This window comes from Schistocerca gregaria, chromosome 6, assembly GCF_023897955.1.
Source record: "Schistocerca gregaria isolate iqSchGreg1 chromosome 6, iqSchGreg1.2, whole genome shotgun sequence".
NCBI lineage: Eukaryota > Metazoa > Arthropoda > Insecta > Orthoptera > Acrididae > Schistocerca > Schistocerca gregaria.
This window is the reverse complement of record NC_064925.1, coordinates 123,926,608-123,946,960: the sequence shown is the minus strand read 5'-3', so window position 1 is coordinate 123,946,960 and position 20,353 is coordinate 123,926,608. Positions and strand designations below refer to the sequence as shown.

At 38.8% G+C, this 20,353-nt stretch overlaps 1 protein-coding gene across 1 annotated transcript in view; it reads right to left on the bottom strand.

Annotated features, from left to right (window-relative positions):
• Positions 1–20,353, bottom strand: part of LOC126277878 (engulfment and cell motility protein 1) — a 58,023-nt gene that overhangs the window by 15,022 nt on the left and 22,648 nt on the right. Inside the window, exons 4-5 of the mRNA XM_049977405.1 lie at positions 7,853–8,131; positions 2,021–2,196 (exon numbers count right to left, since the gene is read on the bottom strand). Coding sequence (XP_049833362.1) covers positions 2,021–2,196; positions 7,853–8,131 — 455 coding nt within the window. The remainder of the gene's footprint in view (positions 1–2,020; positions 2,197–7,852; positions 8,132–20,353) is intronic.

Sequence of the window (20,353 nt, the reverse complement as noted above, 5' to 3'; positions counted from 1 at the left end):
CTGAGCACTCCTGACAGAACCATACTGCTGTTACTGCTTCTTTACTGAAACGTGATACCCCCCGCCTCCTTTTATATTGATAGGTGCACCTCCCATGATATCTAGTGGTAAATTCTGCATTACAGAGGTGTCTGGATACTTTTGATCAGATAGTGTATTTACATGGACTCTACAATTCTCCATCCAATAGCAGAGGTCAAGAAACTAATCAAAGATAATCACAAAATCTAGGAAGGAAAGTTATGTTTTAAAGTCACTTCAATGATAATGTCATTAGAGTTGGAATATAAGCTCATAGAAGGTATGTATGGAACAAGAAAATGGCCTTGGCCTGTTCAAATCAATCATCTTGCCATTTGCCTTACCTGATTCTGGCAAGCCATGAGAAATATATATCTAGTTGCATTACTGGGATTTGAATCCTACTCTGTGCTCCTCCTGAATTCACGTCTAATGCTTCGATCATAGCACCATTTCAATTGGTGTATGGGCAAATCGAAATACAATTTCAACCATGTGTAGCTAAACAACAGATGGACTGAACTCATACGAGATGGAAATAGCTGCATATACAGAAATAAAAGGAAGATTAATCTTACAATTTTGAAAGCAGGATAGTCTTCCATCACTGAAAAGAAACACCAGAAGAGAGCAATATATTTCAGGAATGAACACAGAAAGGAAACCCTGACATCCCTCCAAGTGTTTTTTCTTCCCCTTTACCGTACTTCACTCAATGCTTCTTGTGCGTACAGCCACACGAAATCATAGAAATTACTTAATAACAATGTGCTGACATTGGAAGGCATCCTGACATACTGAAATATGTTGCCTGCATTTGGGAGTTATTGGTAAAATGTTTGAATGGATCAAAAACAACACACTCTAGAAAACACACAACACATTTTTTTCCAAATTTTCATAGGCAAACAAAGAGTGGAAATGGACAAATGGATGTCTAGTTTCGCATAAAGACATTTAATTGCTTGAAAATAATCACGGTAACTAAGAAAAGTTTGATTTGAGGGAAAATTAAAATATTTAATATATGGCTGCTCCTAGCTATGTAAATGAAGTGTTAAAAAGGCCTACCTATTTTGTACATTTAAATGTTACATTAGTGTAGGAATTGTGAAATTACTTCTTTCCTGTTCAAAATAAATAAATAAAAATATAAAATTGATACAGATTGATACTTTAATATATTATATTTCATTCTTTCTAAACAAAACTTGAAAATTTAAAAAAATGAAAACAGAACTGTCCAAAATTTTGTGAAATGATTTGTCTAAAAGTAAGGAATAAAAAAATTATTAGAGAAACATTTGATGCACCTCATTTTCTACAAACGATTCTGAGCATCATTCAATGGAGATACTGAATTCCAGATAGGCACAACAAAACGACTGTCACAAAATAAGCTCCTGGCCAACAAGGCCTTTGTCAAAAATAGATCACACACACTGGAGATACTGAGTTCCAAATAGCTAACAACAAAAAGACTGTCACAAAATGAGCTTCCTGCAAACAAGGCTTTGTCAAGAACACACACACACACACACACACACACACACACACACACACAATTCAGTGTGTGTGTGTGTGTGTGTGTGTGTGTGTGTGTGTGTGTGTGTGTGTGTGTGTGTGTGTGTGCGCTTGACAAAGCCTTGTTTGCAGAAAGCTCATTTTGTGACAGTCTTTTTGTTGTTAGCTATTTGGAACTCAGTATCTCCGCTATATGATGAGTAACAAGCATCCTTTTCATAATGTTACATTCCATCCTGGGTTTCCATTGTTTGTCTATTTACTAAACCTCTTGCAACATGAAATTCGTAATCTCTTTCACAACATAGTCCCATTAGATCGAATGTATTGAGATTACATGCATCAATTTGGAATGAGCAAAAAGCATGAAAAACGACTGAAGTACAATCCAGTTAAATTCCAAACCCTTTGTGCAATATGAAATGTGGTTATCAGCATAATAAATTGCTGACAAGATATCTTCAAGCAGACATACCTCACATCCTTCATGTGGGGGCATTCTTTTCCTGTAACCAATGCTTTGATGTCTACAACAGCTAGTTTATTTGGAAGTTCTTCTAGAGATGGTACACTCTTTTCATCACAGTCTCCATAATGAAACACTTTATGATTTGGAGACAGTCTCACATACCAAAATTTGTCCTTAATTCGCTGCAAAAGAAGAGGCAAATGAAAGTGAAATTAAATTTTTAATTTATTAAGTTTTGTAGCATATAGATAGAAATTTCTTCATTTTATTCTGAATAGAAATTGCTGAACAGTATGTTATGCCATCCTATATACTAAAATGACCAGTCATGAAGCAGTTGTCAGGGAAAAAATTAAAACAAATAAACAAACATCATTACAGTATTAAACACTAAATAATAACTGTTTGAAGTTTATTCAGATATATCGTACTGCGTAAATGAATTGACAACTGTGGGATGGTACGATACAAGCACGTTAACACTCAGTGTAAACAAATGAGAAATATTTACCAGTCTTATGACATGCACCACCCATATATGAAGAAACTAAGAAACCAATAAAATGAATATCTAATGGAAGTATTAAGAAAAGTAATTGTTCACTTTTGTATGGGTATAAATTGACATTGGTAGACAATGTGAAGCTCCGCAATCAAACCTGCCAAGGGCACAAGAATGACAGAAGTAAGATTTAAAAATTTAAATCACATTTGTGGTATGAATGTACACAAGTACACCTTCAACATAAAATTAAAATAAATAGGAAGTGACGAAAGAAGTAACTTGATTTTCTTTTGAGAAAAGTGCTTTCCTCGCTAGTTATGGATTCATTACTGTACCCAGTAATATGCAATAGCTGGTCAAGAACATTACACTTTGCCCTCTCGTACCGTTAGCATGCCTGAAAAAGATACAGATAACAACTAATCGTAGTGCATCAGAATTCAATACCGGAGATTCAAATATTAAGGCAATGAACAGTGGATATCCTGTAATAATAAGGAGATGAGGAGGATGGGAGAAAAGTTGTGTTCAATAAATAGCTGAAGAGAGAGAGAGAGAGAGAGAGAGAGAGAGAGAGAGAGAGAAGTGCTGTGGAAGACAGTGTGAAAAGGGGATGGAAGTGGAAGTTGGAGAAAAATACAGTACAAGCAAGAGGTAAATGTGGACAAACTCCATTTCATTACAAATGGATAATGCAGTATCTCGGTCTGTTCGTGATGGTGGTGGTGGTGGTGACACATTCTCTCAGAGCAAACACTGTATTCTCTTTTCTAGAAGTTATATTGTTTGAAACTATGGTTATATTGTGTTTCAATCAGTGTTTTATATTAAAATAAATAAAACGATCTCCCATGTTTTGACAGTGTTTCAATTTCATCCATCTGCATTAATCTACGTCATATGGAAGCTTCAGTTTTAGTTTAAACCCAGTTTTGCAGTGTGAAACACTTTGTTCATGCCTCCTAGTTATGGCATAAACATTTAATATTTTGAAGGATACAGTCACAAATATAGTGTTCTGGTACTGTGCTACTGTAACAGCTTAAGACAGTGTGAAGACAGTTGTGGCTGAAATAACTTCATTGTCTATAATAGCTCGGCAAACATAATCTTGCCTTTCAGCAGCAGTAATCCAGGATTACCAGGAGATCATGTCACACATTTTACTAATTGCTTGTTGGTGGCATGCCTTGCCCAATATGTTAGCAATAATCCCACAGCACTATATAATATAGCACCTTCCAACTCACACATCCAAGCAAATGGATATGTTTTAAGCTGGATGGTTTGCCAATGAAATGAAATGTCGTGTGGCGAGGGCCTCCCGGCAGACAGACCTGATTGCCTGGTGCAAGTCGTTTGAGGTGAGGCCACTTCAGCAACTTGTGCGTCGATGAGGATGAAATGAAATGAAATGATGATGATGATGACGATGAAGACTACACAAACACCCGGTCCCTGAGCGGAGGAAATCTCCAACCCAGCCAGGAATTGAACCCAGGCCCCCCGGCATGACAAGCCGGCACACTGTCCACTCAGCTGCGGTGGCAGACAATACTGTAGTAGTTAACACATGTCTCATAATACCTACAGAGAACCATCTTTGATAATGGCAGAAAACTCCCCTTCAGTGAGTAATGAGAAATGTCATATATTTATAGAACGAAGTGCGCACAATTTTGACTGAGAAATCAAAGAAAATATTTGATTTTTTTCTCTTATATAATTACAAGATTCAGCTATTAAATTCCCAGAGAGTGTAGTTTATGTTTGTAAACGAGTACTGATGATACCAGCTGCATCAAAAGTATATTATGTAAATCAGTCAATGAATAGAAATACACTGATGGAAAAAAACTGGAACACGAAAAAGGAGCTGTGTAACAAACAAAAGTTGGTAGGTGTGTTTCTACATCTGAAAGATGATGTCTATTCAAATTTTGCATCAGCCGCATAAGAGTGGCGCTAGTTCCATCACTATGACGATGCAAATCAGGTTTGCTTTAAATTCATGCTGGAACAGTCAGGAGTGTTAGTTACCTTTGAGACTGGACACGATGAGTTGATGTTAGTAAAAAAAAATGCCTTTAAGGCAACAAAGAAGCATTATCAATACCTCACTGAGTTTGAACAAGGTCATGTAATACCTTAAGAGAAGCTGTATGTTCTTTCTGCGATACTGCAGAAAGACTTGGCAGAAATGTAGCCACTGTACAATTGTTCGCAGCATTAGTCACGAGCATGTACAGCTGCAAGAAGACCAGGCTCCAGGTGGGTATGTGGCATTACCGAGAGGGAAGACCACTGTGTTCAGTGTATGGTTCTGGCACATCATAATGCATCTGCAGCATCAATTTGAGCAACAGTTGACACTACAGTAACACAGTAAATTATTACAAATTGGTTACTTCAAGGGCAGCTCCAAACGACACACCCTTTAAAATTTCCTGGCAGTTTAAAACTGTGTGCCAGACCGAGACTCGCCAGACTTGCCAGTGAAATGCAAAGGTCTCAAGTTCGAGTCTCGGTCCGGCTCACCGTTTTAATCCGCCAGGAAGTTTCGTATCAGCGCACACTCTGCTGCAGAGTGAAAATCTCATTCTGCACACACCCTTTAGTATGCATTCCACTGATCTCAGATCACTGCATTCGCGACTTCAGTGGTGTCAATCGAAAGCTCAATGGAAGGCAGAGTGGAGCTCTGTTGTGTTTTTGATGAAAGCTGATACTGCCTCGCTGCCAGTGATGGCCACATGTTGGTCAGGAGGAGGGCTTGCAACCCACAGGTCTGCTTGTTGGGACCTACACCTGGAGTTATCGTCTGGGGTGTGATTTCTTATGACAGCAGGAGCACTTTCGCAGTTACCCCAAGCCCCCTGATTGCAAAACTGTATGTCAATCTGGTGATTTGATTTGTTGTGCTTTCATTCATGAACAGCCATCCAGAGGGTGTTTTGCAACAGGGTAATGCTCATGCACATACCACTGTTGTAATGCAACTTGCTCTATAGTGTGTCGGCATCTTGCCTTGGTCTGCTTGCTCATCAAATCTGTCTCCAATTGAGCACATATGGGACATCACTGATGACAACTCTAGTGTCATAAAAAAAACGGCATTTATCACCCCTGTTTTGACCAAGTGCAACAGGCATGGAACTCCACCTCACAAACCGATATCCAGCAACTGTGCAACACAATGCATGCACGTTCGCTTGCGTGCATTCCACGGTTTGGCAGTTATACCAATTATTTAAGTACCAGCATTTCAAATTTGTGATGGCTTATCTCTCACTTACATTAACCTGTGGTCTTACAATGTCAATCACTTAAATATCTTATCTAGACGAAAACGTATTCCCAAAATTTAATTTCACTGCATTAATTATTTTTTGGTGTTGCGATTTTTTTCCACCAGTGTATAATTCAACCCAACCCCATATATCACAAACAGTAACAAACTTTCAGTTTTGTGAAACAATACGATATTGTATTTAGCTCAATTTGTTAAAGTTCAGTCACAGGTCGTTACACAGATTTCATATCCTACAGCTAATAGAAGTACTGCTCTTTTTCCACAAGGATAATGGCATTTTAAATTTTTGTCACTTCATGTGTATGGTTTACCCAAGCGTGTGTGTGTGTGTGTGTGTGTGTGTGTGTGTGTGTGTGTGTGTGTGTGTGTGTGACAACACTTTTAAATCAATTCTTTTAAATAAATTTAGTGACATCTTGTTTTGATGTTTCATGTAATACAGATATTTCAAACTCAAACAAAACTATAGCAATTTCTTCCCATAGTTATGTAACATACTAAATACTGATAGAAGATGAAATTCAAAGATTATTATGAATGGTGGTACTGAATAAAATCCACAATCAGTCACAATTATTATGAATATCTGGGATGTTAGTTCTACAGGAAAAATTATCAATGATTTTTATGACAAAAGTAAATGTAAATTCTCAGTGTCTACTGCACTTATGAAATATTATTCTGTAATATTACCATCTTCACACTTTAACTAATTAATGGAAAATCTCATATAAAGATGTGAAACAATTACTAACAAAGAGATAGAGGGGCTGGCCAGTACTTACCTCAGCTCAGTACAGCCGATAGAAACACAAAAAACAACCGAAAATTTAAGCTCCTAGCTTTCGGAATAAATGTTCCTTCATCAAGTCAACCCCTGAAATGAGATCATCCCTTGACAAAATTCTCCCCACACCACCCAGAGTTGCCTTTCGTCGTCCCCCTAACCTCCGTAACATCCTTGTTAAACCCTGCAATATTCCCAGACTACCTTCTCTACCCAGCGGTTCCTACCCCTGTAACCGACCCCGCTGCAAAACCTGCCCCATGCATCCCCCCACAACCATCTACTCCAGCCCCGCTACAAGGAAAACATACACAATTCAAGGCAGGGCCACGTGTGAGACTACACATGTCATTTATCAGCTGACATGCCTGCACTGCACAGCCTTTTACATCGGTATGACAACAACTAAACTGGCTGGGCGCATGAACGGACACAGAAGAACTGTCTGCCTAGGAGATGTCCAATACCCAGTAGCGGAGCATGCCCTCCAGCATAATTCTAGGGACCTAGGAACCTGCTACACTGTATGTGCCATTTGGCTTCTCCCACCCAACACCAGTCCCTCTGAACTGCGGAGATGGGAACTTGCACTCCAGCACATCCTTTCATCCCGCCATCCCCCTGGACTAAACCTATGTTAAACAACCTCACTCCCATTTACTGTTCAGTCTTCTCCTCTTTCCCTTTCCTCTTTAGCCATTCATGCATCTTTCCATCCTACATCTTTATACTATACACCTCTTTACTTCTGTATGCATCCTCTTTGGTTTGAAGCTGGCACAGTACCTGCAGTAGAATATCTTTGGCTTCCCTCTGACAACCATGCCTCCATCCTTGCTACCTTCCCTGTTTTCCTTTCCCTGTTGCTTCATAACCTGGGTTGTGAGTAACTAAATCCACTTTCCCTTCTTCCCTTTCTTTCCCCTCTCTCCTCCCTGATGAAGGAACATTTATTCCGAAAGCTAGGAGCTTAAATTTTCGGTTGTTTTTTGTGTTTCTATCGGCTGTACTGAGCTGAGGTAAGTACTGGCCAGCCCCTCCATCTTCACACTTTTTATTTCTACTATCATCCACATACTATAAATCAATTTCTGACACACTAAGACAGACTGTACATCAAACATGAATTCATAAAATACAACTGCATTTTTCTACAAAAGTATGTTATGACACAAATGACACAAACTGTAATAAAATTTAACAGTAGGCTCAACATTTCAATTTCATATTTACCTGTCCACGCATGGAGTATTTAGTAAATCGTGTGCCATCAACAAGAAACCCAAGCCGTTGCTGTTGGATAAGTTCCATAATTTCAGGAGTAATTTGTTCACGAAGCTCAACAATTGGCCGAGCATGTGACTCCCACTCTTCACGAGACATGCGTTCCTGTTGCCACAGGTTTGTTATTTCTGAATACGTCAGCAGTTGCAGCTTTGCTCGAAACATTTCAAAATTGTTGGGTTGAGTAGCTAGCGCTCTTGTAATTTGTTCTCGCACAACACTAAATACCTACAAACAAGTAAATACAAATGTCAGAAGAATAATATTACATTAACTCATCCTTTCTGTCACTAACCCTAATACTGAGACTGGGAATAACAGTGAAATACAGATTGGCGCACATAAAACCGGCCCCTGCACTGGAAAGAATACGAATGAAGAAAATCAATATACATCATCACTTTCTTAAATTTTTATTATACAATTTCAGCATTAACTATGTAATTAACAGTTTAAGTAACATATTTATTTTTATTAGTTTAATAAGCATATTTTAGAAAGGAATTTAAAGTCTGTGTTCAAAATGTTCTCCACCAACATCCCAGCAAAGTTGTGCACATCGAAGCATGTTAAGGAAAACACTTTTCAGTACTCTTCGAGGAATGTTCAAAATTTCTTCACATACGTTGTTTTTTAATGTGTCAAATGTTCTGGGATTGTTGCAATAGACTCTAACATTTAGAAATCCCCAGAGGTAAAAGTCACATGGTGACAAGACAGGAGAATGGGGTGGCCACAAGCCTGTACTAATGGTCCTATCTTCTGTAAAATCAGTTTGTATACGAGCTAAGGACAAATCTGACATATGAGAAGTTGCCCCATCTTGCTGGAAATATGCACAACATTTTTTGTTTGGAGTTAACAGAGCCGAAAGTTCATTGTAGAGTTGCAAGTAAACATGTGTGTTGACAGTTTCGTTGAAGAACAATGGCCTGATAATTCTGTTACCAGATACAGCACACCATATACCAGTTTTTAAATCATGTAACGGCTTTTCTGGTATGCCATGGGGATTCTCTGTAGCCCAGTGTCTTGTGTTTTGTGAATTAACGTAACCCAACAGATGAAACCAAGCTTCATCTGTCGAAAAAAGGAGGAACAGATCAAGATGACCCCCAGCGACATTTTCAAGCAACCAATCACAGTAATGTGTACACTTACCCTTGTTCGTTTCTTTTATTTGCTGAACAACACTCCCATGGTAAGGTTTCATTTTTTAGCCATGAAGGATGCGTCATGTTGACTTGTAGGGACTTTTTCAATGTGTGCTGTCACATTTGCCACAACTTCAGGTGTACATACAGTCGGTGCCTTATTTCTCTTTGAATTACCAACACTGCCTGTCAAACACCACTTTCTCACTATATCCTGAATCGTTGATTTTGCAGGACTATTACTTTCAGGAAACTGTTCATGAAAAGTGTCACAAACAACTTTAATGGATTTAGACCACACATATTCTTCTACAATGAACACACATTCTTCAATGGAGTACGGCATGACAATGAAGTACACGGTTTATAATGACTACTTTCTGTATGAACTACTCACATGCTACTGCTGTTGGAAGGTGGCAAAGAAATTGACAAGCTAGTAATGCTACTCATGCACATTCGCAATCCAGTTCGGTCCGGTTTTATGTGCGCCACTATGCAGAATGGTAGAGACAACAAGTAAAGGAAATGACTGGAAGCTGAAGTGCAGCTGGATAAGGCAAAACAACGACTGATGAGGTAATTGGTAATATTTATCATAAAGGCATGGAGCAACCACAAGAGGTCAGAATATAGTACATAGTATACAGTCTCACTTGGGTGTCAATTTATTAATAATCAATTTCAGATGGCAGGCATCCATTATGAAGTTTCAAACACCATTTGGAATTCAGTAATGGCTGCTTTTAATCTGAAACGCTCATTAATAAAATGTAATATGAAAGTGAGATGATACACTGCATGTGAAATTGGTTTGGTCCTGTGTCACGTAAGACAGTATCATATCATAAAGCATATATATCACAGGGAGAAAATAGATGTAGCCCATAAGGAAAATGCAAGGCTAATTACTGGATGCCTGAAACCAACTCCTGTTGTTCAATTGTACTCTATGGTAGGCATTGCTCCTCCTGACACACGCCGGTTGCTAATGCTGGAAGAAAGAAAATGAATTACACCCACTCCATGAACATACTCCATATATATAATAGAAAGAAACTTCCACAAGGGAAAAATATATTAAAAACAAAGATTCCAAGACTTACCAAGCGGGAAAGCGCCGGCAGACAGGCACAATGAACAACACACACAAACACACACACAGAATTACTAGCTTTCGCAACCGATGGTTGCTTCTTCAGGAAAGAGGGAAGGAGAGGGAAAGACGAAAGGATGTGGGTTTTAAGGGAGAGGGTAAGGAGTCATTCCAATCCCGGGAGCGGAAAGACTTCCCTTAGGGGGAAAAAAGGACAGGTGTACACTCGCACATACACACATATCCATCCGCACATACACAGACACAAGCAGACATTTGTAAAGGCAGAGAGTTCGGGCAGAGATGGCAGTCGAGGCGGAAGTACAGAGGCAAAGAAGTTGTTGAAAGACAGGTGAGGTATGAGCGGGGGCAACTTGCAATTAGCGGAGGTTGAGGCCTGGCGGATATCGAGAAGAGAGAATATACTGAAGGGTAAGTTCCCATCTCCGGAGTTCGGATAGGTTGGTGTTGGTGGGAAGTATCCAGATAACCCGGACGGTGTAACACTGTGCCAAGATGTGCTGGCCGTGCGCCAAGGCATGTTTAGCCACAGGGTGATCCTCATTACCAACAAACACTGTCTGCCTGTGTCCATTCATGCGAATGGACAGTTTGTTGCTCCAGTCCTGAATCCCTGAACCATTAAATCAACAACCTGAAAACAGCTTTCGCATCCCGCAACTACCCTCCCGACCTGGTACAGAAGCAAATAACCAGAGCCACTTCCTCATCCCCTCAAACCCAGAACCTCTCACAGAAGAACCCCTAAAGTGCCCCACTTGTGACAGGATACTTCTTGGGACTGGATCAGACTCTGAATGTGGCTCTCCAGCAGGGATACGACTCACTAAAATTCTGCCCCGAAATGAGATCCATCCTTCATGAAATCCTCCCCACTCCACCAAGAGTGTCTTTCCGCCGTCCACCTAACCTTCGTAACCTCTTGGTTCATCCCTATGAAATCCCCAAACCACCTTCCCTACCCTCTGGCTCCTACCCTTGTAACTGCCCCCGGTGTAAAACCTGTCCTATGCACCCTCCCACCACCACCTACTCCAGTCCTGTAACCCGGAAGATGTACACGATCAAAGGCAGAGCCACGTGTGAAAGCACCCATGTGATTTACCAACTGACCTGCCTACACTGTGACGCTTTCTATGTGGGAATGACCAGCAACATAGAATATATATTTCCTTAACTACAATTGTAAATTTGTAGGACCCTATGTGTATGCTTACAATTTGAGTAAATAAAATAAACCACTGGAAATCTGTGAGTTACAATAATTAGAGTATTATGAAAATAGCATTGAAATACACTCAACTGCTTAACTAAGAAAGAAAACAAACAACAATTAGAATATCTGTAAACGGGTGCTAAAGTATGGACACAAAATCACTGTCTTCACTACATTATGGCTACATCAACTGAAAAAGAGTCAAGAGTGTTATACAAAAATAATTCTCAAAGATTTAGGGTAACAACTTAATTATGTAATTGATACAGTCATGACTTCTTGAATGTTAGTGAAAGTGGCATTCACGAACTGAACAAAGCAAGTGCTTCACAGTACACAGGCTGTCTATCAGAGAAGATATGCAGAGGGAACAAAAGCACTCATCGTCTCACACAGAGTAGCCATTCCTAGCCATGCTTTGTTCTTCATATTCAACATCTATTCTCACTGAAGACATTGAACTTTTTCATAGAAGTCACTGGTAGTTCCATTATGGACCAGAAACTGCTTCACCATCTTTCAAACACTAAAAGGTCAAAGACAGCATTGTAAAATTAACATAGCTACTACAATACTGCTGCAGCAGGCACTGTCTTACTACTAAGGTTGTCAGTGGATAAACCCTCAAGAAAATGTTTAAGATTGTGCAGTCTCCACAGTATAAGATAATAGCTCATCATAAACAAAAAACAATAGCTCCAGCATCTAACAAGTAAACCTAATAAAAATGCTGTTCCAACTTTCTCGATGCAATTTACTCTTTGTACATCATAAAGGAATTTTATAGATTGATAAGTAGTATCGAGGCCACATATTAAATTTTTATCTGCAGATAAAGTCTGTCATGCTTACTACAACAAAGGTTTCTTCATTCAAGAAATTCATTTAGAAAATATGTTTCCTTTGCTTCTTTCATTTCTGTCGAGCTATATGTGATGACGCCGACAGCTGCACATTTAAACTCTTTCCAGTTGCAACTCCCCCCTCCACTATCTTTAAAAAACATATTTGGTATTCATTCAGTCTTTACTCAGTTACCTCTTCAATGTTATAAGAATTCTGACTGATTTCTCTACAATGTAGCATTTTACAAGTTTAAATAAAAATATTACAAATTTCTGCATCACCTCGGAGAGCTTGTGTCTGATGAACAAATTGTGTTACATCATATTATTAAACACAGTCTACAGAACACAGTGGATAATGAAATGAGCAGTTACTCTTATAATTTTACTGGCAAGAGTATGTTCTAAAGAAACAACTTTTTTTTCTCTCATTACTGGTTGCACTGCACTCAAAGTCACTAAAGTCTGTTTTGGCAGTTAGCTAGGCTTTCAAACCATGTAACTGGTTTAAAGCTTTGAGCCTGACTGGAACAATAACTTAGATTTAAGTAACAACAGTGTTTGCAGGTGGATACTCGAACTTAAAAGTAATCATCAACATACTGCATTTGCAACATAATTACAATAACAGATATACAATAGTACAGAAGATTACATGGCTCATGTGCGTAGAATTTATGTCAGTGTTGACTGGCAAAAAACAGTTTCATTTGCTCTCAGTATGTCTTCTTCTCTCCACATTATCATCATCATCATCAGCCACCAATTGAAACCTATTGATGTATATAGGTCTACTCTTAGATTCCTCAATGCATTAGAGTCTACAGGTTTTCTACTGACATCTACATGTCTTCTGCTTGGTCATCATCTCAGAGTTCATCCATTCCTTTGAATCCAGTAAAAAAACAGCATTGCTCCACTTATCAATCCATTCAATTAGCTACCTGTCCCACCTGCCTCCACTCACTTTCATTACAATCATAACAACATCCTCCACTCCTGTCTGTTCTTTGATGAATTTATTTTCTTGTATCTCCCAATAATTATGACAAGTTCATGAAACACTGTCACAAGTCAAAACGTGTGATAATAATAAACCTCCCTTTTGAAGGATTTAATACCAATTTCTCTTCATATACCGTTCTAAGTGATACTTAAGTAATGTTCCTTTCTTTCAGATGCATTCCATATGTGAAGCCCACACTTCCACATTCATTCAGGAAGAGGACCTCAATCACAATCAAGTGAGTACACAATGCTTCTGTGTGACTGTTCTACAAAAGCAACTTTCACGTTTAGGTGTGTGTTGTTAAATTTCTTGAATGCATTTCCAAGTTGAGGATTAGTGGACTCTGACATCATTGTCGGTACAAATGGGAGCTCAGAAAAATTATCTAACTGGCAGTTTAAGTACAATTACTTATTTTTTGTAAGGTACAGCCATATTTACCAGCAGTGCTGGAGAAGTAAGAAGGTTGGACTTCACTATATTTAGTGCAGCCAAGCAAGAAGAAACTGTGTCTCATGTAGCAGGCCCAGTTGCAAATAGTTAACAGAGTTGAACAGCAAGGTCCAGAAAGATCAGTTTTAAACAGCAGTACACATCCTACATACATAAAACCAAGTTCTTTGAATTGCCTTACTGGTAACAGGGTATGAAAAATTCTATAAACTAAAAGTAACGTGTATGGGAATCTTTTATTACTGCCGATGAAGCCAATATCATCAGACCTTAAATTTAACCAGATTTCATATGAAGTAGAACTTAGTACTTATATGCTTAGACAGAGCAAAATACAATTAGCTTCTCCCATGCAAAAATCGGCCAATTGCTAATAGGACTCGCACACTGAGGGTTCCATACAAACTTAATTACATGTTTACATAGTTCATCCATCCTGGTAATTGAGAATCTCAATGATTTTTGCCTGTTATCAATATCAATAGTTACAAGATATTGGTGCCAGGAATTCCAAGGCCATATCAATATCTGTAGCAGAGTACTCCAGACATACAATGAAGTTGGGGTTTCAGCATATACATGTAGAGGGAGAAGATTTAATAAAACATTTTCATTTATTTACTAAAACATGACTACAATTTACATTTTACGTCCACCTATTATGCTTTTGATGGATGATGAATGCAATGCATGTTCAAATGGCAAAACATATTTTCATGTGATATAAATACAATTTAACAATTTTCATATTTTTTACTTTATTTGTACTGTGAACTCTTGCTTCCTGCGAAATTACATGATTCTAGATCAACGAGAAGCACACTACAGATTTTGACAAGGGACTTTTTGAGAATCAAAAACTGTGACATAAATGGCTGAAATTTTTTATTGCATGTCTTAGAACCTCACAATTTTTACACAATCAAGGGACCACAGACCTTAATATGTGACATAAATTGCAACTTGATAAGTGTCTCTGTTCCTGAGAAAAATACTTCTTAACAGATAGACAGACGGATGGACAACAAAGTGACCATATACGAGTTCCTTACTGTAGGGACAACCACAACGGAGTGGATCTCTAGAGAGGCCACACAAACATGTGGCTGCTGAAGAGGGGCAGCAAGCTTTTTAGTAGCCGCTGGGGCAACAGTCTGGATTACTGACTGATATGTCCTTGTAACATCAACCAAAACCGTGTTGCTGTGCTGGTACTGCGAATGGCTGAAGGCAAGGAGAAACTACAGCAGTAATTTTTCCCAAGAATATGCAGCTCTACCGTATGGTTGTGTGAAGATGGCGTCCTGTTGGGTAAAAATATTCAGGAGATAAAATAGTCCCCTATTCAGATCTCCTTGTGGGGACTATGCACGAGGATGTTGTCATAAGGAGAAACAAAACTGTCATTCTACAGATCGGTGATTGGAATGTTAGATCCCTAAATCAGCCATGTAAACAAGAAAATTTAAAAATAGAAATGGTTCAGTTTAAGTGGGAGTTAGTGAAGTTCGGTGGCAGGAGGAACAGGACTTGTGGTCAGGTAAATACAGAGTTATAAATAGAAAGTCAAATAGGGGTATTGAAGGAGTGGGGGGTTTAATAATGAATAAGAAAATAGGAATGCGGGTAAGCTACTATGACTAGCATAGTGAATGCATTATCGTAGCCAAGTTAGACACAAATCCCACACCTAACACAGTGCAACAAGTTTACATGCCAACTAGTGCCCCTGATGATAAAGAGGTTGAAGAAACATATGACGACATGAAAAAAATTAATCAGATAGTTAAAGGAGACTAAAGTTTAACTGTGATGGGTGACTGGAATTTGGTAGTGAGAAAAGGGAGAGAAGGAAAAATAGTATTTGAAAACGTACGAGGGGGAAGGAGCGACAAAGGAAGCTGTCTGGTAGAATTATGCACACAGCGTAATTTAATCCTCACTAACACTTGGTTTACAAGTCGTAAAAGAAGGTTTTATATGTTGAAGAGGCCTGGATACATTGGGAGATTTCAGACTGATTATATAATAGCTAGACAGAGATTTAGGAACCAGATTTTAAATTGTAAGACATTTTCATGGGGAGATGTGGACTTTACCACAATTTAGTGGTTATAAACTGTAGATTAAAACTGAAGAAACAGGAAAAAGGTAGGAAGTTACGGAGATGGGATCTGCATAAGTTGAAAGAACCAGAAGTTATTAAGAGTTTCAGAGGGAGCATTAGGCAATGGCTGGCTAGAACAGGGGAAAGAAATACAGGAAAAGCTGAATGGGAAATTTTAAGAGAGGAAATAGTGAAGGAAACAGAGGACTAAATAGGTAAAAAACCAAGGCTGCCTAGAAATCCTCCCCCTCAAACCAACCAACCGACTAGAAATCCTTGGACAACACAAGAGATATTGATTTTAATTGTTGAAAGGAGAAAATTTAAAAATGAAGCAGAGGAAAAGGAGTAAAGACATTTAAAAAATGAGACTGATGGGAAGTGCAAAATCGCTAAACATGAATGGCTAGAGGACATAAGGAAAGATACATTTTGCCCACAGGAAAATTAAAGAGCCCTTTAGAGAAAAGTGAAGCACCTGTATGAACGCCAAGAGCTCAGATAGTAAACCAACCCAATGAAAAGAAGAGAAAGCTGGAATGTGGAAGGAGTATATAGAGCGTTCACACAAGGAAGATGACCTTGAAAGTGATACTATAGGAAAGGAACTGGATGTGGATGAAAATGAAATGAGAGATATGATACAGCGAGAAGAATATGACAAAGTGCTGAAATATCTAAGTCGAAACAAGGCCCTGGGAGTAGAAGATACTCTGTCAGAACTGTGGATAGCCTTGGGAGAGCCAGCCATGACAAAACTCTTCCATCTGGTGTGCAAGATGTATGAGACAGACAAAATACCCTCAGACTTCAAGAATAATGTAGTAATTCCAATTCCAAAGAAAGCAATTACTGAAAGGTGTGAAAGTTAGTGAACTATCAGTTTAATAAGTTATTGTTGCAGAATATTAACCTAAATTCTTTACAGAAGAATGGAAAAACTGGTAGAAGCCAATCTCGGGGAAGATCAGACTGGATTCTGGAGAAATGTAAGAACACATGAAGCTATACTGAACCTATGACTAATCCTATAAGATAGGTTAAGGAAAGGCAAACCTAAAAACAACCTACATTTTCGACATTTGTAGTCTTAGAGGACACTTTTGACAATGACTGGAATACTCTCTTCGAAAAACTGAAGGTAACTGGGGTACAATACAGGGAGCAAAAGGTTATTTACAATTTGTACAGAAACAAGATGGCAAAAGGGGTGAGACAGGGTTGTAGCCTATCCCCAATGTTATTCAGTATGTACTTTGAGCAAGCAGTAAAAGGAACCAAAGCAAATTTGGAAGAAATAAAATCTTTCTGGTTTGCTGATGACACTGTAATTCTGTCAGGGACAGCAAAGGACTTTGAAGAGCAGCTAAATGGAATGGCCAGTGTCTTGAAAGCGGGATATAAGATGAACATCAATAAAAGCAAAACAAGACAATGGAATGCAGTCAAATCAGATGATGCTAAGTGAATCAGATTAGGAAACGAGACACTTGAAGTAGTTGAAGTGTTTTTCTATATGGGCACAAAATAATTGTGATCGGTGAAGTAGAGAAGATATAAAATGCAGACTGTCAATGGAAAGAAAATCATTTCTGAAGAAGAGTAATTTGGTAACATCAGATATAGATTTAAGTTTTAGGAAGTCTTTTCTGAAGATATCTGTCTGAAGTGTAGCCATGTATGGAAATGAAACATGGGTGATAAACAGTTTAGATAAAAAGAGACTAGAAGCTTTCTACATGTGGTGCTGCAGAAGAATGTTGAAGATTAGATGGGTTGATCATGTAAATAACAAAGAAGTAATAAACAGAATTGAGGAGGTAATAAATTTGTGGCACAACTTGACACAAAGGAGGGATTGGTTGATAGGACACATTCTGAGACATCAAGGGATCACCAGTTTAGTATTGGAGGGAAGCATGGGCAGTAAAAATCATAGAGGGTGACCAAGGGACGAATATAGTACGTACATTCAGAAAATTGTAGGTTGCAGTAGTTATTTGGAGGTGAAAAGGCTCGTACAGGATGGAGTATCATGGAGAGCTGCATCAAACCAGTCTTTGGACTGAAGACACAACAGCAACGACAAGGGGTCAATTTTTACAGATCGAGCCATGGAATCCTAAAACTGATGGGCAAAAGAGATTAGAGAGTTCTGATCATGTAAGGAGGATGTGAGTAGAGCTGAACTAAAGTGTTTCTGAACAAAGATAAAGTACATATCCTCCTTTTTATTTAAATATCCTGCAAATATAAAGACACGTACTAAACTGATGCATAAGATTGTAGTGTTTTGATTTTGGATGGTGGCATTTCAGTTGCTGTGCTTTCATTTGTCAACTGTCAATTTTCAGTTGTAGTTTAGTATTGTTATTTGAGTTCATATAGTGTCATTTGAAAATAGTGAGTGGAGCTATGGACGCTAGAGAATGGATTACGAAGAGTTAAAAATCAGAAAATTTTCAATATACTCTTCTGTTTGAGTTCAATACAGGGCTGACTGCAGCGGAGACAGCTGGAAACATTAGTGCCACATATGGGGATAATGCCACTGGACAGACTATGGCAAGAAAATGGTTTTCTCATTTTAAGGAGGATCGTTTTGACAATACTGACTCCACATTCTGCAAGACATTTGGAGTTTGATGAAGATTGTTAAAATGCATTAATACACAATGATCCATGTAACTGTACTGAAGAACTGGTAAATGTGATGAACTGTGATTATTCCTCTGTCATGGAACATTTACATTCAATGGGGAAGATTCAAAAATTGGGTGTACGGGTACCACACGCTTTAAGACAAAATCACAAAAATCAGCAAGCAACCATATGTGCATCTCTGCTTGCTCGTCATTAATTGGCTCATGAACAACACCAAGCATTCCTATCAGTGTCATTACTAGTGACGCGAAATGGTGTCTTTATGCTAATATAAGGAAAAGAACGGAATGGTTGAGCCCAAACAAAGCAGCAACTGTCCGTACAAATATCTGAACACTTCCACAAAAATAATGTTATGCATCTGGTGGAACAGTGGTGGTGCGGTACACTATGAATTGCTTCCCTGAGGTGAAACCATCACTGCTGACATTTATTGTGAACAACTGAGATGTCTTGGAGATGCAATCCAAGAACAAAGACCAGGAAGACTGTCTGAATTGATGCTACTCCACAATAAAGCCCGCTCACATTCTGCTGAATTGACAAAAAACAATATACAGGAGTTGGGTTAGGAAGTGATTCAGCACCCACCTTATTCATCTGATTTAGCCCTCAGATTTTCACTTTTTATGCAATCTTCCTACAACCTTCAAGGAACTTTCTTCCTGGATGAAAATGCACTTTGAACATGGCTCAACGAGTTCTTCGCCACAAAACCATGTGATTTTTACAATCACGGAATCGAAAAGTTACCCCAGTGTTGGCAGACCATTTAAAAGAGTGAAGGAGTATATATTACTAACGAGTGAAGTCTCTGTTGTGTGTATTCATTACCTTTATTAAACTTACGGAAAAATACTATGAACTTATGCTATAACCCAAAAGTTTGTCATTTTGGGATAAATCTGAGCTGACAATATCTTATGATTTTTTTCTTTAGTTCAGAAGTTAATAAAGAAATACTTGTAATGCTGCCCCCCACTCTTATGCCTGTGTCCAGCTGATTTAAGGTCAGTGGGCACAGGCTCCCTCACACTTCTATTCTAAAGCTAATGTGTTTCTTTTCAAAGCGCACTGAATTATAGTTGATGACTCTGTACTAGACTTTGGACTGTTTCTGTATCTGTGCCTGCTTGAGATCTGATTAAAGTGACATTCTGCCTACCGTTATAAGTTCTAAGGGAGACATTTCATAACTGATGCAACAGTTATTTTTTTTCCTCCACCAATTTTGGTTGGAAAAATATGAAATTTTTTGTGGGATGTCATGGAATATTCCTGCTCCAGCCTCTCTAGTTTCATGAAGTTCAAATATGTGAATGTGCTGTATGTAGCCTTCAAAATGGTATCTGTAATGGAGGAGTGTTCCTAGCTAAGAGCTGTCATTGAGTTTCTTTTGGTGGAAAGCCAGAGTACTGCAGATATTCATAGGTGCTTGCAGAATGTTGCGGAGCCCTGGCAGTGAACAAAAACACAGCGAGTTGTTGGGCGAAGCATCTGTCATCATCGCAGCAAGATCGCGTAAACCTGTCTGATCTCCAGTGTGCCACACAGAAGACAGCTGTGGCTCCTGCAATGTTGGAACGTGCAACACTTTCATTTGAGGTGATCAATGGCTCACACTCAGACATATTAATACATAACTGGACATCTCTGTTGGTAGTACTGACACACCTGTCCACAGTTGGGTACTCAAAGAAGTGTGCCCATTGGGTTCCTCACGCTACAGCGTGCATCTCCCAATTTCTGACTTCTATCTGTTTGGCCCAATGAAGAATGCACCCCACGGAAAGCAGAAGATTATCGACACGGCAAGACATCAACCAGTAGAGTGGCACCACACAAGCATACAGGGCTTCCCAGTAAGGTGGCATAAGGCTGTCAC